A 24,090-nucleotide genomic window follows, 5' to 3' on the forward strand; every position below is an offset into this window, starting at 1 on the left:
GGATGTATTTGTGGGTTATGATTGGTTGGAAAGCTTTCAGTGCTTGAAAAACTGCTAATAATTCTAGATGATTTATATGCAGTTTTGTTTGATGTATGTTCCATTGTCCTCTTATGTTGTGTTGATTGAGATGTGCTCCCCACCCTGTCATGGAAGCATCTGTTGTTATTACGTACTGTGGCACTGGGTCTTGGAAAGGCCGCCCTCTGTTTAAATTTATACTGTTCCACCATAGAAGCGATAGGTAAGTTTGGCGGTCTAGCAACACCAGATCTAGAAGGTGACCCTGTGCTTGAGACCACTGTGAGGCTAGGCACTGTTGTAAGGGCCTCATGTGCAGTCTTGCGTTTGGGACAATGGCTATGCATGAGGACATCATGCCTAGGAGCTGTAGTATTGTTCTTGCTTGTATTGTTTGGTTTGGAGACATGTGTTGAATGACCCTGTTGAAATTGTGGATCCTTTGTGGAGTTGGCGTTGCTACTCCTTTTGTCGTGTCTATTATGGCTCCTAGATATTGCTGTACTTTGCTTGGCAGAATGTTTGATTTTGCAAAGTTGACGGTGAACCCTAGATTGTAGAGGGTCTGTATGACTTGATTTGTGTGGTTTGAGCATTGTGTGAGCGAACTGGTTTTGATTAGCCAGTCGTCTAGATACGGGAACACATGTATTTGCTGCCTTCTGATGTGTGCAGCGACTACTGCTAGGCATTTTGTGAATACTCTTGGAGCGGTTGTTAAACCAAAAGGCAATACTTTGAATTGGTAATGTATTCCTTTGAATACAAACCTTAGATATTTCCTGTGTGATTGATGTATTGGTATATGGAAATATGCGTCCTTGAGGTCTAGGGTTGTCATGTAGTCGTGTTTTCTGAGCAATGGTAACACTTCTTGTAGTGTGACCATGTGAAAGTGGTCTGATTTGATGAATGTGTTTACTACCCTGAGGTCTAGAATTGGTCTCAGTGTTTCGTCCTTTTTTGGTATCAAGAAGTACAGTGAATAAACTCCTGTGTTTATTTGTGTGCTTGGTACTAATTCTATTGCATTTTTTTGCAGTAGTGCTTGAACTTCTATCTCTAGAAGCTGTGAATGGTATTTTGATAAATTTTGTGATTTTGGTGGTATGTCTGGAGGGAATTGCATGAATTCTATGCAATAACCATGTTGGATAATTGCTAGGACCCATGTGTCTGTAGTTATTTTGTCCCATGCTTCGTAATATTGATGTATCCTCCCCCCCACTGGTGTTGTGTGGGAGGGGTGAGTGACGTGTGAGTCACTGCTTGTTGGTAGTGGTTTTGGGGCTTTGAAATCTTCCTCTATTTCTAGGAAATTGCCCCCCTCTATACTGGCCCCGAAAACCTCCCCTATACTGTCCCTGGTAGGTGGGCGGTGCGGACTGTGAGGTGCTAGCTTGTGTGGCCTGACCCCGAAACCCTCCTCTAAAAGGTGTTTTGCGGAAGGTGTTATAAGATCCTCTGCTCTGCGGGGAGTAGAGTGCGCCCATGGCCTTGGCAGTGTCAGTGTCCTTCTTGAGCTTTTCTATGGCTGTGTCGACCTCCGGACCGAACAGAAGTTTCTCGTTTACTGGCATGTTAAGCACTGCCTGCTGAATTTCTGGCTTGAATCCAGACGTTCTGAGCCATGCGTGCCTACGGATGGTAACCGACGTATTAATGGTTCTTGCGGCCGTGTCTGCTGCATCCATGGAGGAGCGTATTTGATTGTTGGAAATGTTTTGACCCTCCTCAACAACCTGTTTTGCTCTTTTTTGCAGATCTTTTGGGAGATGTTCAATGAGATGCTGCATCTCATCCCAGTGGGCTCTGTCGTATCGCGCTAGCAGCGCTTGTGAATTTGCGATGCGCCACTGGTTTGCTGCTTGGACAGCAACCCTCTTCCCGGCTGCATCGAACTTCCTACTTTCTTTATCTGGGGGAGGTGCATCCCCAGAAGTGTGTGAGTTTGCCCGTTTTCTGGCAGCCCCTACCACCACAGAGTCTGGTGGCAGCTGAGAGGTGATGAATACAGGGTCCGTAGGAGGCGCCTTATACTTTTTGTCCACCCTAGGCGTCACTGCCCTACTTTTAACTGGCTCCTTGAAAATGTCCTTTGCATGGCGTAGCATGCCTGGGAGCATCGGCAGGCTTTGGTAGGAGCTGTGGGTTGAGGAGAGGGTGTTAAATAAAAAATCATCCTCTACTTGTTCCGAGTGTAGTTCCACATTATGGAATAATGCTGCTCTAGCCACCACTTGTGAGTAGGCTGTGCTGTCTTCCGGTGGTGATGGCCTAGTTGGGTATGTGTCTGGGCTGTTATCAGACACTGGTGCGTCATACAAGTCCCACGCATCCTGATCTTGGTGATCGTGGCTCATGGCGGTGTGAGCTGGCGAATGTGACGGGGTGTAAGTTGGCGAAGCCGGAGTTACAGGTGGAGGCGAGGGAGGAGGTGTTACCTTTTGTGCTGTTTGTTGCTGAGGAGTAAACTGAAGCGTTCTCTTTCGTTTGACAGGTGGAAGGGTACTGATCTTCCCAGTCCCCTGCTGAATAAAGATACGCTTTTGCGTGTGATCCACGTCAGTGGATTGCAGTTCTTGTTCAAATCTATGTTTCTTCATTTGAGAAGACATAGAATGCTCTTCAGTGTAGGAGCCAGAAACAGGGTCTGATGTCGCTTTTTTCGGCTCCGAAAACCCCGTCGATTGTTTTTTCGGCTCCGAGGTAACCTTCCTCTTTTTCTGTGCCGAAAATTCCTGGCCTCTATGGTCTTCGGCGCCACTGTCTCGGCGTCGATCCGTGTCGACACCGAACTCTCGGTGTCGATGCTTCTGTTTAGCACTCTCTCGGTCCCGAGGAGGCTGCGTGCCGGTGTCTCGACCGAAGTCGGACGATCTCGACACTGAATGGGCCTTTTTCGGTGCCGATTGTTGGTCACCGAGAATTTGGGTGGAGCCATGGCCGGTTGGCAGTGGCGTCCCCTGGGCCTTCTTTCCTTTTTTAAGGTTTGATCTCGACGTCTTACTCACAGTTCTTGTAGAGTGTAGCTCGTCGGAGTCTGAGTCCTGGATGGAAAAGGATTCCTCCTGTTCCTCTTCTGTCTCGAACTGTGGACGCTCTTTTGGCGTGGACGCCATCTGGAGTCTTCTCGCTCGACGGTCGCGCAGAGTCTTTCGGGACCGGAACGCCCGACAGGCCTCACAGGATTCTTCGCTGTGCTCGGGTGACAGGCACAGATTACAGACCGAGTGTAGGTCCGTATAAGGATATTTGTTGTGGCATTCGGGGCAGAATCGAAACGGGGTCCGATCCATCGGCGTTGTCCTCCACGCGGTCGGGCCGACTAGGCCCCGACGGGGTGCCGAAATCTACCCCGAAGGGCACCGAGGCGCTTCGATGTTGAACGCGTCGTCGTATGTGTCTATCTCTAACCGGATCGCAACGATACCGTCGAAAATCTTCCGTCTTCAGCTATCTTTCCGTTCCGAAACTCGGAGCGACAGGAACACGTCCGAACCCGATGGCGGAAAGAAAACAATCGAAGATGGAGTCGACGCCCATGCGCAATGAGCACAGAAGGTGGAGTCACTCGGTCCCGTGACTCGAAAACACTTCTTCGAAGAAAAACAACTTGTAACACTCCGACCCAACACCAGATGGCGAGCTCATGCATACCATGTGTATCTACAGCGACAGATGCCATCGAACACATGGTTACATATTAGGCAATCATAGAATGTGAACATGAGAAGGTATTTTTTGAACTAAAGAAGAGCACTAATTTTGATCATTACCTCCTTGGTGACCTGCTCCGGCTTCTCCTGTAGCGAGGTGAGGGAGATCGGCGTGGTCTGTCCATGTCTCTGTAGCTTCGTCTGTGATAATCTGGTGTTGGAGCTCTGTCAAGCTGAAAATCATGGAGATGAAATGAGCTTACAATTAAACAATAACTTGTCATTAAAACAGATTCAATTTATATGCTTAAATAAATAGTAACATACAGATAAAATACATCTTTACAGCAGTAACACTGTATCAGGTCACACTATGAGCATCAGTTTTCAAGAGACTTAAAAGATTACAAAAACAGCCATGGTCCAATGTGGCATTTATGTTCATATGACACAATTTAAAACCCTGATCACCACAGCTGTTAGCATCTGGAGTAAGAAACTTAGATTAGACAGACAGCAGGCATTTTTCACTTTTGAGGAGTCAAGACGATTTTCAATTGAAGAAGTACAAATTAATCCCAGCTTTTGTTTGCATTTAGTTTCTCGGGTAAAACTGATCCACAGCAGTTTGCCAGGTGACAGCAAGAGACGTATGATGCCCAGATGGTCATGAAAAATATATATTTTCCACTGAAAGAGTAAGGCTAAAATAGGAAAACTGAGAAGTCTCGAAAAAGTTGCCTAAACCAACAGGAGTTAGCACTATAGATTAAATGAGGTCATTGTGATTAAGCAATGTGATTACTTTTTTGAATTACCACATCATAATAATCTTTAAATAAATATAGAAGGGAACTTGTGTAAGTGATATGAAAATAAGCCACATGGAGAATTATATTGCCACAACAGATCACCAGAAACGGTGGGAGGCTCTTATTCTAACAAAAGCTTTACATTTAGTTTCTGCAGTCCAGTAAAACTATCATTCTATGTCAGATAAAAAAGGCATTGAACTTTTTCAACAATGTCCTTACTTCTTGCATTGAAAGATTGCCATAAATAACTAGGTAACTTGAAATTAACTTCGAATGTCTTGCATGCAGTCTCCAGGCAATTGGTAAGAGAATAAAATGTGGGCCAGTAATACACTGTTTTATGGTTATGCCGTACAACTAGAAACATAAAAAGTAAATGTGCATACACAACGCTAAAGTGTTGTCCTATAAAGTCTAGGAGTGAAAAGACCATGAGACTGCAAAAAGGTTTAAAGTTAGGTCAACAGTATCTAAAAAGCATTTTTTTTTTTCTCTGAATTTGGTATGACTCAAGTTACAGTTACAGGGGTCACACAATAAGATCAGGCACCTGTATTTGTAGGAGAATTTACTTAATGAAAGACATCTTGGCTAACCACTATTCAAACAGATGTTCTAGGCAAAATCACCAACCTTCTCCTCCTCTTCCTCCTCCTCCTCGCTGGACTCTACATCATCCATATCTTCTTCCAGAGCACTGACTCGAGTGTCCAGCAATTCTGCTTCTTCCAAGACATAGCGTTTCTAAAGGAACAGATGGTTAAAAATACTATGTCAGTGGAGATATTTTGCTGATCATAGAGCTTCTCAAGTTGTCCTTTGCTAGGTTAAGAGTGAGAAAAGAAGTCAATTTGGCTCAGTAGGAGCATTCACCTGGCTCAAGATGCAGATTCTTAGAAACACCAGATATTACTCTTGTTACAGTGAATATTCCCCCAACCCCAAAACCAGTTTAATGGTTCATGTGAAATAGATTCATAATTTTAAACTAAACAGCTGTAGCCAGCATTTTGTAATAATAGCACTGCACAGTCACCACAATCCAATCAGCTTAGCAATTTTGGACAGAGACCCTCACCCACTTTTCAAACATGATTGGGGAGAGTCATGCCGAAAGAAAGAAGGAAAAATATATGAAAAACAATGAATGTCAATTGTGGTAGTAAGAGTGGATGAACCACGTTTTAGTTTAGTTTACATTTTATGATGAACTAGAAGTGTACCTTAATAACACTTGGATAAGTATAATAATTGTAGAATTGCATTTCAGATAAGAACATTCATGTGGGAAACCCAGTTCTTCATCCTTATGAATTTGACAAATGGGGTATCATTACATTAGATAAATGTGCTGGAAGAGACAGGATTAGTACTTCGGGAGAAAGTTCCCACCAAAGTAGTACACCAGTGACATGTTCGGTAAATCAGTTTTTAATGAGATCCCATAACCTTACTCTTCATAGCTATGGCACAAAGAAGTATACTTTGTTCTCAGAGAGAAGTGAATACAGTATTTCAGCAGCACGTAACCAACATAGTCAAGAAACCAACTAGTAAATGTTTTAAACAATTCTGCGGAAAAAAAAGAATTTAATAATTAAAATAAGACCAAAACAATAAAACTGGACAAGGGAATTAGAAAGTAAGATTTCTTTTAAAGAAAATGTCAAATATGCTCCCAAAGGTACAATTGAAGATAACCCACTTCTACACACCAGGAACCAAGTTCCTGTGGGCTCCAAGGTAGTACGAAGTGAGTATTCATCACCTCAAAAAGGCCTTTTTCGATATGGACTTATTGAAGCCTGGATTAAAGCAATTCAGGCTGCTACTGCAGGAATGAAAACATGCTTTTCAGTCATCAATGTAGGGAGTATATCCATACACAGAAGCCCACAGGCAACACCCAACTGTTATGTTCCAGGTACACTCTGTACTATATTAATATTTCGTACTTGAAGAGCCCAATGCTACTCTCTAGGGCATCCTGGCACAGAGGAATTACAATGAAGAAACAGAGAAGAGAGTCAGGTTTTTATTTTTCCTGAAAATGATAATGATTAGCCTCAGCTCAAACAGTTACAGAGAGACAATTCCACCATATATTCCAATCTATATGTGAAGGATCGTCCACCTTAGCATGCTCCCCTAATTTTTGGGACTATGATCAGATGGGCTGTGGAGGAGTGGAGAGGGGCCTCAGGAACACAAGATTACATACCTTCCCGGGTGAAGAGAGGGTCTTTTCACTTAAGTGCATGGTGACACAAAATGCATTGCCTTTTGCCAGCAGCATCCAGTGAAGGACTGTGTAAGGCGGAAGACATAGACTGAATCTAGCAGCAGAATTATGAATAAGCTGAAACCTGGCTAATTAAGTCTTGGAAAAAGGAATTGCTGTAATCAAGGCAATAAGTGTCGTAGCTTCTTTGACTGTTTTGCAACAGCCCAGCTGGAAGTGAACAACAATCGTGTGCAGCATCCTTATGTTAGATAACAGGAAATATCACAGAAAGAATGATGGCTTACCAAACAAGCAGCCCATTGTTACATCCCAGAACAATAAAATAGCATTGCTTTCTAGTTCTCCTCTTCGTTCTCTCCTCATGTTATGTGGTTTTGATTTGCTTACCTATTTTACTCCATTGGAAAAAAGCTTGGACTCCTTCCTATAACAGCGTTGTGAGGCCAAACAATACCATCTTGTTTGGATCTGCCTTTGTGAGGGCAACAACAGTTTATCAACAAAATGGACTTGAGAACTCCAGAAAAGCAGTACCTACTGAAGTGCCATAGTTTCCTCTTCTCAAATACATTTGCCTGAGGCCTCCTCCAGTCCTGCACATGTTCTTTGCAAGCGTTCCTTCCTAGACCTTTTCATGCTATAACATTCAACTGTCAGTACCCGAACTCTGACACACTACATTATTTTTAAGATCAAATTTCTTCAAAAAGGTTTCTTAGTAGCGTCTTGATCAAGATATCATTACCGAATATTCCCCAGAAGAAGACATTATTACTGTTCAAGATTATGAAGGCATCCTTGCTTCAGTGAATTCGATCTTAGCTGCAGTACCTTGAACTCTGCCACAGCAGGCGTTTTGGGCATAGTTGGACTGCTCATATCTGTCCAAGTTCTGACACCTTCTATAGTAAAAGCAAAAATAAGCAACCTTGTTAATTTGTTTTTTGGAAATAGGTTAATGTCAAGTATGATTCTAAGATTTTTAGCAGGAAAAGGAGTTGAAATAGTGCCTAGATCAGCTGGTCACCAACTGGCAGACCTTACGATAAGAATCCTCTTAAAAGAAGGACTTCTATTTTTCTCTCTCTGGTTAGCTTCAGAGAACTTTTCTGCATTCACTGAGCCACAGCAGACATGCAAGATCAAAGTCTGTCTGAAAGTAGTCTTAGAACATTGTTAAAATAAACAATGATCTGGGTATAGTCAGCCTAAAAATTAAGGGCTGCGGTGAATCTACACACATTGGTGCGGTTTGTATAAACTGAGTCATTGACCATTTACTGCTCAAACAGGACAAATGAACAACAGAGAAGGCACTGCACAGGTAAGGTCACCATCAAGGTGGTCAATCCCCTCTTTCACTGGAAGACTGTTAAACTCGAAGGTATTATAAATGTTAAACAAAGTAACATTAACAGTGCTAAATAACTCTCTCTTAACTAGAATAGATCCTGGAGTCTTGAGAACAAGTTCAAAGCATCCTCACAAATATCTCTGATTATGTCTCTCATGCTGGAGACTGATTTGTAAAAGGAAATCTACGATCTTTGAGAAGAGCTACCCAATAGCTCTCACAAGTTCAAAGGCCCAGTATGTCAATACTGAGAGCCAGCTTTTGAGGTTGGAAAGTGGTTATAGTTTGCAGCAGTAAAAAAACAACTGTGTTCCTGGATTCAATGCGCAGCGAAGGGAGTAATATGGCTTTCCAGGATTGCAGCTAGTAAGGATAACAGAACGTGTATTGTGATGCTCACATTTACCCAATGGGGCTTCCTGTCACTGAATAGCAGGTGTCTACTGGATACAATGTGCACCTCTTAAGCCTCAAAGTAACTTCTGAGGTGCAGTCACTAGTTCTTCCTCGAGGAATCTGTAGGACACTTGAAAAGTTGAAAGCGGTTAAGGAAATGGATGTAGGAATAACCACAATATCCGAAAACTCTGGATCTAGGTAATCCTAGGTTGCTACTGAGATGTTTAAATCCTGAAGAAGAGTTCCTCTCTTGGAAGCAAGCTTAAAATGTATGCCAGTGGTAGCTTGAGAACTACTTAACAGAATGGGTGCATGAACCATGAAACATTTTTTTTTTTACAATAGAAGAATACATGTGCTTTAGCAACCTACTACTAACAATTGTGTACATACCTAGCAACCATAAAATACATACCTGCAAGCGTGGTAAAATGATATCACAAACACGTTCACTATGGAGAAGCTGATCAATAAACTCATCTACATGCATTAGTTCAAAATCTGAAAGAAAAGAGTGAGATAAAACGGGTTTCTTTTACTCCAAGGATAACAGTTATTGGTTATGGTCGACATTAAGACAAGGTATTCATAAACCATGTTGATGAAGACAACCAGAGTAGCTAAGTTACAAGATTTGTTTATTTTCCCATATTCTGCACATCAGTAAGGCCAAGTACATATGAAAGACTGTACCATGCCTGATTTAAATTGTCAATTTCACTCTGTATTTATCTGGCTCTAATATGGCAATGTTAGATATAACAGGGTTTTATCTTTGCTCTCAAAAACTCAGATAAATGCAAAAAGAGGTTAATTTCTTATTTGTGGAAAATGAACACAATAGTAAAAACATGCGTTTTCCTCTGTATGGATAAAGCTCAAGCACTGTGAGATGTTAAACTAGGTATGACAGCACCAGAGGAAATCATAACTGGATCATATGACAAGTTAGATGATTTTCACTTAAAATGGCAAAGCATGGATGCTCAGACTAGAGCATAAAATGCTCGTTCTATGCCTGACTACAAAGCATGGCTTTAGAAACCCAGACAGCGCACACTATCACACTGTTGTCCTCCACTGGAATAACCCTCTTCAATGCTTGCTAAAATGTGTGTATGCTCCTTCACTGCTAACCGTAAAGCACATACACAACCAATCACTGCTAATGCAATTTCAAGTGGTGGCAAAAACACTGTGCTGCCTCAAAAAGAGTAATTAAAGATTCTAAAACTATGCGGAAATGCAAATGCATCCTCATACACCCAAACAGCATTATAAATCACTATGTGGCAAATGTAGACGGAGCCAGAGACGTTCACCATTCAGCCGTGTACAAGTGTCACAGAAAATAATGTTAAAACGTTTAAAACGGAACATACTGCCTGCTTCCAAAGACGTTTTCAAAATGAGTAAGATCTCTCTCCACTGCCAACTATCATTTTAACACACACCCTACAGCACTGCATAATATCACTATAATGAGAAACTATTTTAATGATTCAATTTAACATATTACAAAACAGTAGAGATGAAAAACCTGTTAATAATTTCATTTAACTGCAGTTTACATCATAAAATCAATTTCACTAAAAATACATTATTGTCAGAAGCCTCAATAGCCCCCAGTCAGAGACTACAAACAGCATATCTCACACTTATGAAAATAAAATATTTCTAGGCTTAGATTGAAGTCACCGCACGAGATAAAAAGAGGAACCCTAGAAGAAAAGTAAGTCAATAGGTGCAGCAATTTTATAGAATGCCACTGGAAACCTACACAAGAAGTAACTGTAGCCGTCCTCCGTGATAAACTCAGCCAGTTGATAACTTTGGCGTTTATAACTTTTGACTTCCAATGTTGCCTACAGACACCTTTTAGCTGTGTGTTGTCAAAAGACTTCTTCAGGACCCTATTGAAACCATACAGCTGGCTCTGGGTAAGCCCACCTATTACCATTAGTTAGCTTTCTTGTCACTCTCCATTGCTTGTTTCTTATTGGATGACTTTTCTTTATCATCTTGTGTTGTCCCTCCTCTGAAGAACAGCTTCTTTACCATCATTTTGACAGGATGATATATCAGTCCACAGCTTCTGTTCATGAAAGTACAATTTTCTTTTTATTTCACCAGTCCATACAAGTACATGTGTTTTCTTGCTCTCTCCCTCATGTGCTGCTTCCACTCTCAAATCCTCCTGCGTTTTCCATGTTGTTACTGCCCCAACCCCCCCCCCCCTCCCCCCACCAGCTTGGCAAATGCTTCCCCTATCTGGTGTTTAATTTTTGTTTTCAAAACCCTCCCTACCCACAAGTTTCTCATTGCTCTCATAATCACCATTCCTCTCCTGGATGACTGCACGTTTCTCCCCCACCCCAACCACCACCACCAGTTTAAACCCACCATCAGCTGCTGATGCTCAGAACATTCAATTTTTAACACCCACCTTTACTTCTTTTTAGGAGGGCCTGGAAACTGCAATCTGTTGCCAGGCCCCTCTTTTTTTTTTTTTTCAAACAATGCTTTCACATACTTACACATAACCTATTTTTTTTTATTTACTGCTTCAGAGTGGTCATCCGCCATCTTGGGTCGGTAAATTAAAAAACATGTCGGCCATGTCATGATGCATACGAGTCAACAGTTTTTTTTTTTTTTTTTTTAAATTTTGGCTGATGCAGCACAGCATTGGCAAAAATATTTATCCTCTTCTTTCTACTGATGCTGAACAGCATCGGCAAAAAAAACTGGCAAAGTCAATAAGTTCACATTAGCATCCAAAAAGGTGATATCTAGATCAGGTTTAAAGCTGGAAGAAAAAGAGGTGATCACTGAATTTATTTGGGAGCCAACTGAGAGTTCACAGTTCTGGCAAATGACAGCCTATTTTTTATTTAAACTGCTGGGGGTCAGTGTCCTGACCCGATGGGAACTATTGAAGTTGAAATCAGGGTGTTTATCTATCCTCACCGAGGGTTGGATGCCATTGTTTCATGAATAAAACATTAGGGACAATGTGAATACCGGGGATTGAGTCATGCCATGATATTTGCAGCATGAGTAAAGGATGAAAAAGGGAAACCATGTAGGCAAATGTTGAAGGGGGAGAGAAGTTTAAATAACTACCCAGTGTCAGGATTTGTAATGTGAACTGAATTGTAGTAGGGCTTTAAAGTGATGTTGGTTAGAGGACAGCAATCAAAGAATATCATTCAACAAAACAGTTTGAAAATAGCCAGAGTTTTGGAACTCAGCCAAATACACAATTATCAATAAACATTCACATGTTAACAAGGACTAAGTATTAACAGACTCCATGCTGAAAAATGGGAAAACACCTTGAGGAGATGGAGACCTTGATGAAGTGACAATCTGTTGGAGAAGAGGTGCACACTCCTAGAAAAACATAGGTGGACAGGCATCAATGGAGGGATCCACAGTACCTACTCAAGTATCTGATAAACAGTGCAGGTTTTGCTGGGCCCAGACAAGCGTCCTGTCCACAATTAAAGACTGTGCTTAATACATATTGAATACCTATATCAAATTTGTGGCACACCTGCTCAACAGCATAACATGGGGCTATTAGATAGCTCTTACTTCACAAGGTGTGGCGCTGAAGGTGCAAACTTCTTACATCTAGCGTGGCTGTGTCTGGGGTTGGCTACGTTTTGGACAAATGTACACATATGTATTGAGTAGATATGCGATTTGATTGTTCCCAAAAAAACATACGATGGACCTCCTAGGGTTTGTCAAAAATGTCCTACATAGTGTCCGTAAGCTTGCAGCAATGCTGCTGCTATTTGCTAAACTGAGAGCAGTGATGCACTGAGGAAGAAGGTTGTCTCCTACTCAGGGATGGCTGGCAACTACCAAGAGTAATGGGGAGGGAAAATGGGTGGGGGTGGGTGCATGCACACATGTGCACTACATGAAAGGAGGGGGATCATAAAATAAAAAATAACTTACCCTGCTTTCAACTTGCTGACAGACATGTCCTCCTCGCTCTGGTTTCCTTTTTTGCTCCAGGCTGCATCGCAGGCCCCATCCAATCTCCTTAACCAATTCTGGTGCTGCTCTCATGTTGTCTGCCAGCATAAGAGCAGCACCAGGATTGTGGGGAGTGGCCTCTCTTGGCGCACCCGAGGGCACTGGAGGTGTGTTCTTGCTCTCAGCCCAGCAGTCCAAGACATTTGGGTTGAGAGATTTTAAGTATGAATGCATTGTTGGCCGTCTCAAGACAGCCTGCCAAAGAGACATATTCACTGTAAACAAGTGAACAGGCAACCCACCACTCCTCCTTGCTACTGGCACTCAGCTAGCCCCGCCCCGCCCCGCCCCGACACTCAGTTCGGGACAGGTGATGAAAAATTAAATGGTAATAAATGAACTTAATTACCATTTTATTTATCATCTTGGGTAGGGTCTGGGGGCATTTTTGCCAGAGAAGTGGCGCTCCTCTGCTCTAATGGAGAAGCCGTCCCTGCTTCTAATGTTCAATGCTGGCTGAAGGATGCTTCATGCTGCCAAGAACAATAGGGGACATATTGGACCTTGATGCTTGTTAAATCGAGACCTAAGAATATACAGGACTCCTTTCTGCCTTCACAGGGGCTTGAGAGGGGAGCTGCCCAGGGAGGATAGCTAATGTTGTTACACGGTGGACAGATGTGAAACCTGTTCTCTGCTGTCATAAGGCAGCAATGTATGCCACCATAACGTTCTACCATCTCCCACAGGTGGTAGGCCCATTGTGGATGCCTTTCACTGCTATCATATTGACCCAATCTTTGGAATACACATCTGGTGTGAATTCCTGTGCCCTTGAGAATGTACAGTTAATAGTGTGAAATGGGGACACTGTACATAAAAAGATTGTAGTGGGGGAGTCTCACATTGGTTATGCAGTTTCTGTCTCTGTTTTCTTGTGCATTTTTGCTCCTTTGATAGAATTAAAGGCTTCAAATAGGATGCAAGACTGCACACACAGGACTTTTAGGCACAAAAGTGACTGAAGAAGCACAGGAGAAAGACATAATGCTGATTAGTGTTTCCTTATGTATGAAGAATGGGAAAGGTTCTTTGCAGAAACAGTTACAGAAGGAATTCATAATGCTGGGTTGGAGTGTGTGGTTAAGACACTGCAACAGTTTTGGAGGGAAGTGCTTCCTTGCAGACATTGTTTAAAATTCTAATGCGTGCCTTGTAGAATCTCGGATGAGGGGAAGTGGTATTTGTGCCATAGTCCTTCAAAGGAGCAGCATAAAATCAAGGGTTGGGAAACCCCAGGAATGAACCATTTGGCCAGGAGTTTCAGGTGCAAATCTAATTTTCCTTGGAAGAACAAACGTTTCTAGAGTGGCAAGGGTGGAAGTTGCACAGGTATGAGCAGTCTATGATTGGTTTGGGATCAGCAAGGAAGGGACAATCCCTATGGAACAAAAAAAGTTCCATGCAGTAAATGAATCAGTGGCAACAATAGGGTGGATGAAGAAACAAATCATTATTGTTCAGACCAAACTGTAGAGTTAGTCTGGCAGGTGTTAAACTTTGGTTATGAGCAACAGCTTATGAGGGTGCCCTTTCATACAAATCAGAGCATAAAAAAGTTGTGCAAAGCAAAGGACATCCATGCTGTCAACGAAGGAATTAGAATTAGTAAGCATGTGTGTATGTATGAATGTATACGGTAGGTCTATAGTGTGACCCTAACCAAAAGGTAGCAGAGTGCCGACCATGTTCAAAGACAAGCATAAAGTCAATGAGTAAGAGGAGAGGAAGCTAGGTTGTGGATGGCGAAGGTATTGATTTGAGCTAAATATTATTATGATCTGAGCGATCCAGATGTGGGTCTAGAACAGGCTGATGGCAAAAATGAGGCTAACAGGCAAGCCAATATTCAGGAGCCCACGTGTGGACTAGAAACATACTATTGTGGAGATATCACAGATTCCTTCTGCTCTTATCTTAACTTTAAAAAATGAAAACTTTCCTTTAGAATTAGAGTTTCAAATAGATTCATAAGTACACCAGCTCATATGCGGTCTTGAGCTTTTTTCAAATTCATAAATAAGACAAAACAGAAACATTTACCTCCATTCCGGTTCTGTGTTTTTACTTTACGATAATCGTTATACAGTGGTTCAAGATATTTGTAACAATCAGTGGCTGTTCCTGTTAGCCTCATATAGAGTGCTCCCAAAGCTCGGACATACCTGTAAGAAATGTTGAAAAATAAAATACACACCTATAGAACAGATAGTTACTTACACTTAACAGACACTGGACAAGAGGGTACATTTATAAATATGCAAAGAGTACTGGGCATAGTCTGTGCTTCTGTAATTTTCCTAATGCCGTCCTTCAACATGAAAAAAACCTTATTTGGCACTGGGCAAAGATGTCATTACATTTCCTACGGGTAATGAAAGAGAGAAGAGAGAGTAAGTGTGTGTATGAATGAATGTATGTATGTATATGTATACATTTATTTTTATTGTTTTAAAAAAAAATGATCAACAGGGTCTACAAATTATATCTGGGTTTTGACAGAACTCCTGTCAAACAGGCTTATTGCTTATAACATAAGCACAGTGGGTTTGCATCCACCCCTTTCAACCACTGGCCCCTTCCAAGTCACTGGCTTGAAACTTTGCCAACTGCACCTTGGTTCAGCCCAGTAGAGAATTAATCTCTCATGTAATGTTACTTGTTGCATCCTTCATACCTCCAGTCACGTGCTTGCTTTGATCTGCACAAGAGATCAATTTACAACATTGCCCTTACTGTCTGCTCCTGATAGCTCCGTCCAAAGTGTCACAACTCTGTTCCTCATCTCAGTCTCAAATGTTTTATGAAACTGCTGTTCTTAATCTAGTATGTATTCTTATTTCTTTTGGGGACTGTTTTGGTGATTTGAATCCACCAATATTTACATTACTTATCCTGCCTTCCTTTTCATGCTGCTCGTGATATCTCTTTCGCTTAAGCCCTTCCATGAAGGCTTTGATGACCAGAACGTTGAAAAGAGAAAAGTGCTGCCTATTTTATAGTTAAGCAACTATTGCAGCAAAATGAAACATATAGAAGTGCAACTTAAGATTGCCTTCTGTAAGTGGAGTAAGTGGCAGACATTGATTTGCACTGTGCCTTTAAAAGGGTCAACCAGTTTTAAATGACAATAGCAAATAAATTTTTTACATTTAGCTGCATAACATGCTTTAGTGGTGGATTTGCATGCTTCTTTAAGAATGTCCAAACATTCTTGTGGCCTGTTAAGGTAGCCAAACTATGACCTTGGGAGCCAAATTGCTAGGTTGAGAGTTTTGGGGTCTGGGTGTCTGATTTGTCCTTGATTTGGAGTCTGAAGGTCCGGCCTGTTGGGGAACTACTGAGAGACCTAGTAGTGTTGTGAACCAGGATTTACGGGTCCAAGTGGGAGTTGTCAGCATCATTGTAAGAGACCAGAAATGGAAGGAGAAAGAGAGCTGGAAATGCGTAGGCAAATATCCCGACCAACTCATCCATAGTGCATTGCCTTTGGAAAATGGGTGTGGAAACCTGGAGGCAAAGTTTGGGCATTTAGCATTTTCTGCTGTGGTGAAAAGGTCTATCTGAGGGAACCTCCACTTTTGGAAGTGTGACTGGAGGACTTGTGGGTGGAGTTCCCGCTTGTTGATTTGTTGCTGCATCCTGCTGAACAGGTCTGCAAAGTTGTTGTCTGTTCCCGGGAACATATTCCGGTAACAAGTGAATGTTGTAATATAGAGCCCACTTTCAAATGGTCTGGGACCGAAGTGATCGAGTTTCTCCTTGTTTCGGTAGGTAATACATGGCTGTCATAATATGTTCGGACTAAGACAACCTTGTGAACAAGTTGACCAAGGAATGCTTTCAATGTTAGGCAGCTGATGTGGAGATTCTGGTGTTTGGCATCCCAGTGACCTTGAACTGTTAGGTCTTGCATGTGTGCACCCCATCTTATCGCGGATGCATCCATTGTGAGAATAATGTGGGGTACAGGGTTGAGAAAAGGCCGCCCTTTCAACAGATTGTTGGTGTTCCTTCATTGCACAAAATGGTGAGTGTGGCGGATTATCTAAACTAGATCTTCTAGCTGACCCTGCGACTAAGACCTCTGATGAGCTAGATATTCCTAGAAGGGACATGTGTAGTCTTGCATGGGGAACTATGGCAATGCATGAAGCCATCATCCCTAGTAGACAAAAAACATCCTCACTGTGAGTTGGTGGTTTGTCTGAAACTGGGGCAGTGTTGCCAGAAAGGTTTGAATTCACATGATTGGTGTAGCTAATCCTAACTCTGTGTCTAGGATTGCTCCAAAATATGGTTGAATCTATTGTGGGTGCAGGTGAAACTTGGAGATGTTGACAGTAAAGGCTAAACTGTGAAGGAGGTCTACTGTCATCGGAGTGTGTTGTTGGCACTAATGATGAGCGCTGGCTTTGATGAGCCAGTCGTCTATGTAAGGAAACACATGGATATTTTATCTGTCAAAATGAGCTGCAACTACTGGTAGATATTTGGTGAACATGCAAGGTGAAGTGGTCACCCCGAATGGAAGTACATTGAACTGGTAATAATTGCCCACTATGACTAAGTATTTGCAATGGGCTGGGTGTATTGGTATGTGGAAGTAGGCGTCATTGAAGTCTAGTGTTGCATGAAGTCGCCTTACTGGAGCAGTGGAAGGACATTCTGGGAGGTGAACATATGGAAGCGCTCTGAAAGTATATATTTGTTTAAAGGCCTGAGATCAAAGACTGGCCCTAATGACCCATCCTTTTTGGGGATTAGGAAGTAGAGAGAGTATACCCCTGAGCCCTGTTGTTGAGGAATGGGTTCCATGGCCCATTTGAGGGGAAGGGTTTTGACTACCTGTTTGAGTAGTGTTTGATGTTCCTGCATTAGTCTATGAGTGCGTGGTGGAATGTTGGGTGGTGTGGTATTGAGCTCCAGCAACACCCATGCTGGATAATGGCTAACTCCCATTTATCTGTGGTGCTAATATCCCAGAGTGGGTTGCCTCCCCCTTACAGGTGTGTGATCGGGGAGCATAAGGTAGTCAATGTTTGGCAGAGGATGCAGTACCGCGATAGGAGGCCCCCTTACCCCTACCCTTGTTATTGTTGCTTCTGAATGAGGCTCTGTAGTAGCCCTTGGTGTACAAAATCTAAGGCTGCTACTGCTGTGAGGTGGATGCCTCTGTAGAGGGGAACTTGTAGATACCCCTGTAACTTTGGCAATAGAAAAGTGCCCCTCGTAGTAGTTTGAAATGCTCCCATAGCTTTGGCAGTTCCTGTGTTTTTTTTCTAAGCTAGAACCTACCTGTGGACCAAAGAGATGTTCCTTGTCGAAAGGCATGTTGAGAACAGCCTGTTGGGACTTCTTGCTTAAAACCAGAACTCCTAGTGTGAAGTCTAAGGACAATACTCCTATTGATTCCCCGAGCTGTGCTATCCGCTGCATCAAGGGTGCAGGGAATAGAGGCACTGTAATGGTTTGCTCCTCTGCAACAATCTGTTAGCCACATTTTCTAGGTTCTTCCGGGAAGCACTGGAGGAGCTCCTCTATTTTGTCCCAGTGGGCTCTGTCATAGCATACCAAGAGGGCCTGAGAATCGAAGATAAACCAATGGTTGGCAGCCCGAGCTGCCAATCTCTTTCCTGCAGCATCTATGCACTTAATTTCTTTCTCTGGCAAAGGTGTATCCCCAGTAGCTTGGGAAACGGCCCTCTTGCCTGCTGTAGGGGTGACAATGGAATCTAGTGGCAATGGGCCCCGAATGAATATAGGTGCAGATGGTGCTGCCTTATATTTCTTATCCACTCTAGGAGTGATGAGCCCGACCTAAAGGATCATTAAAGATATCCTCTGCCTGACTCATCATGTCTTTTAACATGGGGAGATATTATGTGTCCCTGTGTGTAGTAGCTAGGGTGACAAAAAGGAAATTGTGTTCTAGGGGTTCCTTGTGTAGCTCTACATTATGGAAAGCTGTCGCTCTCGCAATGACCTCCTGGTAGCAGGTTGCATCCTCAGGTGGGGAAGGACGAGCTGGGTACAGATCGAGATCATTTGGGATCTGTGTCCTACTTGTCCCACGGGTCAGAATCCCCTTCTCGGTCCCCCCCCCCCAACTCACCAGTGTCAGATTTTGTTGAGCCCTTAGGTGAAATGTCAAAGGGATCATGGGGTGGTGATAATGGTTGAGGAGAACAAGAGGGTGGTGGTGAAGGTGGTGGAAGGGGATATGTAGAAGGAACTGGAGGCAAAGCAGGGATGGTGGCCTTGCCCCTGGTTTTCTTCCTGGAAGGAAAGGGTACATCCAGTGCCTCTTCAAATGTCAATTTCCTCTTTAGAGGTGGAAGAGAGGAAGGGCTAGCAATAATCCTACCAGATTTTACTTGGACTTTTCGTTGCCAAATGTTCAGCTATTTTAACATAGAGGCAATGGTAGATGTGGAAGTTGATGAAGCTTTAGTGTCTTTCGGCTCCAAAGGTTTTAGAACCAAGGATTTCCGCTTCGATGTGTGAGGCTGCATCACAACAAGGTGGAGGGAGTCAACTACTGAGATTCGGTGCCGAGGACTGCTCTCGGTCCGAAGAGGTCAATGCCAAAGGCCTAGCTTTGGTATATCCTTTGGACTCTGGGCCTGAGGGTAGGGCATCCAAATTAGTTTTCCGGGTTCAACCATGGCTGGGAAGCAGAGGCGGACCAGGGATGCCAGGTGGAACTGTCAGTGCCAAATATTTTTGGGTTGGCCCGGGAGGAGGAATGGGGCAGAGGCTGCAGTACTCACACACTGCGCTAACGAAACTTTCTGCATCTCTAGGTTGACCTCTGTGTCAGAGCCGGAGTTTCATAGAGAAAGAAGTTCTCCTCATCTTCCATGTTAGGCTGCTCTTGTGCATGTTCCTTGTGAAGATGTCGAGATTATCGTCTACGGACATTGTGAGGCGACGAGCACTGCGGTCCTAGAGTGTTTTCTTCCATCTGGAGAACTGACAGGTCTCACAATTGGCTTGTGGTCCGGAGGGAGACACAAATTGCACTCAGAAAGCTGATCCGTGTGCGTGCATTTGCTGTGGCAACCTGGGCAATATCGAAATGGCATTCATTCTATCGCCAACAGCACATTTTCAGAGCTACTGGATGAACGTGAAGGTAGACCCCAAAAGGCTCTTGGTCAAACAAAGTTGATCCGGTGGAGTTTTTGAGGAAGGGCAAACGAGAACAATATCGCCGAAGATAGAACAGAAAAACTGTAGAACTGAACCAAAACAGAGTTGAAGCATGGAGCGAAGGCACACACGTCCGAACACGACAGTGGAGAGAAAACAATCTAACAATGGAATGCCGATGCCCATGCTCATTAATATCGAGAGGAAAAGTCACTTGACCTTGTGACTCAAAAGACTTCTTCAAAGAAAAACAATGTACACAACTCTGGACCCTACCTAGATGGCAAGAGTATGCAGCACATGTGTATCTACAGCCACATATGCAATCGAACAAACTACTTACACAAATTACTCAGGATTTTACTAAAATTTGTGGAACGGTTTAGGGCATACAAGTGTTTACGTTTTCCTATTGGATTTTCGTCAGCAGCAAACATTTTCCAAAAGATGGTGGATAACTTGTTGGGAGGTTTATGCAGTGTCCAGGCATCTCAGGGTGACATTTTAATTTCCACAGAAGGTCCTGAAGAATGTGTTGCTGTTCTGGAATAGGTCCTTTGTATACTAGGAGAAATGCAAACTATTTACCCAAGAATTAGATTATCTGGGTCATACCATTTCATTCACTAAGATCAGGCCCAAATTTTGTTTGGTTGAAATGATCCAGAAAGCACCACTCACAGATAAGAATGTGTTACGGTCATTCCTTGGTCTTTGTAAATATTATGCTTGTTTTGTTATAGGTTATTGTAGGAAGATGGCTTTGTATGTACTATTTCAAAGTAAGAAATAGTGTGCACAGAGTCCAAAGGTTCCCCTTAGATGAAAGATAGTGGCAAAATTAGGTCATTCTAATGCTGCTGATATATTTTTTAAAAAGAAAAAGTGATCAGAAAGGAGATATTTAAAGCACATTTTTATTTTCTTCACACTATCAGTCATTGCAGGAAACAGAAAATGTGTACGTTTCTACATAATGGAGGATCTGTAGCTTAGTGGAGAGTGCTGCAAACTTTGGAAACTGGAGAGACAATTTTGAATCCTAGCCTTGGCACTTGACTCCGCATCGTGTGATTCTGGGTGAATCACAATTTCCCTGTGCCTAAAAAATGTAATGCAATGTGTTAACCGTGTTTGTATAATCCCCACTTCGTGTATACATTCTTGGATCTTGTCTCTCAAACCCTCATGTAATACAAAGTGCTCTGATGCTTACAAGCTATATAAATACAATACATACATAATCTGAGCTATAGCATTTTTAATCCAACCTGCATTACAAAAGTTATTAACTGCTTCTTGGTGTATTTAATTCACCAGTACATAATCTACCATAAACATTATACAGCAAGACACCACTGATTTAAGTAATTTGTGTGAACGGGAATCAAGTAACCATGTATTATAATGAATAAAATACCCACTGCTGTACACTGAAAAGGACAATGCATGCCACCTTGGAGTTTCATGACATTATGAAGGAACTCTGCTTTGGCCTAGTTCCTCTACATGATCACAGAGATGCTCAGTCCCTTTCAATATCCCTAAAATATACAGCACGGGGTTTGGCTTGGCACAGGGGAGAGATTGAGCCCATATATATTGACATGCAGTGACTCTGATAGCTTATGATGGCACCAGACCCCTTAATGGAACTATTAGACCATATTACATTTACTTAATATTTATACAACAGATCAGCAAACCCAGTGTAGGAAGTTGGCTCTGTATATACTATCTCAAAGTGAGAGATAGTGTGCACAGAGTCCAAGGGTTACCCATAGAGGTTGATAGTGGCAAAATTAGATAATACTAATGCTCTATTTTGTGGTAGTGTGGTCGAGCAGTAGGCTTATCAGAGGGTAGTGTTAAGCATTTGTTGTACACACACAGGCAATAAATGAGGAACACACACTCAAAGACTTACTCCAGGCCAATAGGTTTTTATATAGAAAAAATATATTTTCTTAGTTTATTTTAAGAACCACTGGTTCAAGATTTACAGTAAACACTTTAAATGTAGGGTACTTCACTTAGATACTTTAGGAACTTTGAATAAAAGCAATCTCATATACAGTCTTTGTAAAAATGGCAATAAGCTATTTTCAAAGTGGACACAGTGCAAAAATCAACAATTCCTGGGGGAGGTAAGTAAAGGTTAGATTAGGAGGTAAGTAAAACACTTACAAGTCTCAGTTCCGGGGCATAGGCAGCCCACTGTTGGGGGTTCAAGGCAACCCCAAGGTTACCACACCAGCAGCTCAGGGCCAGTCAAGTGCAGAGGTCAAAGAGGTGCCTAAAACACATAGGCGCCTATGGAGAACAGGGGTGCTCTGGTTCCAGTCTGCCAGCAGGTAGGCACCTGCGTCCTCGGGGGGCAGACAAGGGGGTTTTGTAGAGCACTGGGGGGGGGGGGGGGACACAAGTAGGCACACAAAACACACCCTCAGCGGCACAGGGGCGGCCGGGTACAGTGTGCAAAGCAGGCGTCGGGTTTCAGGTAGGAAACAATGGTGGGACCCGGGGGTCACTCTAGTGGTGCAGGCAGGTACAGGGGAGCTTCTCGGGACAGCCACCACCTGGGCAAGGCAGAGGGTCACTTGGGGTCACTCCTGCGTTGAGGTTCAGTTCCTTCAGGTCCTGGGGCTGCGGGTACAGTGCTGGTTCCGGGCGTCGGGTTCCTTGTTACAGGCAGTCTCGGTCATGGGGAGCCTCTGGATTCTCTCTGCAGGCGTCGCTGTGGGGGCTCAGGGGGGTCGTCTCTGGCTACTCACGGACTCGCAGTCGCCGGGGAGTCCTCCCTGTGGTGTTTGTTCTCTGGATCTAGAGCCGGGGGCGTTGGGTACAGAGTGTAAGGTCTCACGCTTCCGTCAGGAAGCGTGCAGTCTTTTAAAGTTGCTTCTTTGTTGCAAAGTTGCTGGTTTTGTACAGGGCCGCTACTCACAGGAGTTTCATGGTCATTTAGTCCAGGGCAGTCCTCTGAGGCTTCAGAGGTCGCTGGTCCGTCGGATGCGTCGCTGGTTGCAGGTTTTCTAAGTTGGGAGACAGGCCGGTAGGGCTGGGGCCAAAGCAGTTGTTGTCGTCCGTCTTCTCTGCAGGCTTGTAGGTCAGCAGTCCTTCTGGTTTCTTCAGGTTGTAGGAATCTGATTTCTTGGGATCTGGGGAGCCCCTAAATACTGAATTTAGGGGTGTGTTTAGGTCTGGGAGGGCAGTAGCCAATGGCTACTGTCCTTGAGGGTGGCTACACCCTCTTTGTGCCTCCTCCCTGTGGGGAGGGGGGCACATCCCTAATCCTATTGGGGGAATCCTCCAAACTCAAGATGGAGGATTTCTAAAGGTAGGGGTCACCTCAGCTCAGGACACCTTAGGGGCTGTCCTGACTGGTGGGTGACTCCTCCTTGTTTTTCTCATTATCTCCTCCAGCCTTGCCGCCAAAAGTGGGGGCAGTGGCCAAAGGGGCGGGCATCTCCACTAGCTGGGATGGCCTGGGGTGCTGGACAAAAGGGGTGAGCCTTTGAGGCTCACTGCAGGTGTGACAATTCCTGTAGGGGGAGGTGAGAAGCACTTCCACCCAGTACAGGCTTTGTTCCTGGCCACAGAGTGACAAAGGCACTCTCCCCATGTGGCCAGCAACATGTCTGGTGTGTGGCAGGCTGGCAGAAACTGGTTAGCCGATACTAGAAGTCGGATTGGTATTCAGGGGGCATCTCTAAGATGCCCTCTGGGTGTATGTTACAATAAATTGCACAGTGGCATCAGTGTGCATTTATTGTGCTGAGAAGTTTGATACCAAACTTCCCAGATTTCAGTGTAGCCATTATGGAACTGTGGAGTTTGTGTTTGACAAACTCCCAGACCATATACTCTTATGGCTACCCTGCACTTACAATGTCTAAGGTTTTGCTTAGACACTGTAGGGGCATAGTGCTCATGCACATATGCTCTCACCTGTGAGATAGTGCATCCTGCCTTAGGGCTGTAAGGCCTGCTAGAGGGGTGACTTACCTATGCCACAGGCAGTGTGAGGTTGGCATGGCACTCTGAGGGGAGTGTCATGTCGACTTAGTCATTTTCTCCCCACCAGCACACACAAGCTGAGAGGCAGTGTGCATGTGCTGAGTGAGGGGTCTCCAGGGTGGCATAAGACATGCTGCAGCCCTTAGAGACCTTCCCTGGCATCAGGGCCCTTTGTACCAGGGGTACCAGTTACAAGGGACTTACCGGAGTGCCAGGGTTGTGCCAATTGTGGAGACAAAGGTACAGTTTAGGGAAAGAACACTGGTGCTGGGGTCTGGTTAGCAGGGTCCCAGCAAACTTTCAATCAAAACTTAGCATCAGCACATGCAAAATGTTAGGGGGTAACCATGCCACAGAGGCATTTCCTTACAG

At 43.6% G+C, this 24,090-nt stretch overlaps 1 protein-coding gene across 1 annotated transcript in view; it reads right to left on the minus strand.

The window, feature by feature from the left end:
• Positions 1 to 24,090, minus strand: part of PRPF38A (pre-mRNA processing factor 38A) — a 94,460-nt gene that overhangs the window by 41,038 nt on the left and 29,332 nt on the right. The window contains exons 3-6 of the mRNA XM_069232669.1: positions 14,590 to 14,711; positions 8,909 to 8,994; positions 5,129 to 5,239; positions 3,801 to 3,913 (exon numbers count right to left, since the gene is read on the minus strand). Coding sequence (XP_069088770.1) covers positions 3,801 to 3,913; positions 5,129 to 5,239; positions 8,909 to 8,994; positions 14,590 to 14,711 — 432 coding nt within the window. The remainder of the gene's footprint in view (positions 1 to 3,800; positions 3,914 to 5,128; positions 5,240 to 8,908; positions 8,995 to 14,589; positions 14,712 to 24,090) is intronic.

This window comes from Pleurodeles waltl, chromosome 4_2 (genome assembly GCF_031143425.1).
Source record: "Pleurodeles waltl isolate 20211129_DDA chromosome 4_2, aPleWal1.hap1.20221129, whole genome shotgun sequence".
Lineage (NCBI taxonomy): Eukaryota > Metazoa > Chordata > Amphibia > Caudata > Salamandridae > Pleurodeles > Pleurodeles waltl.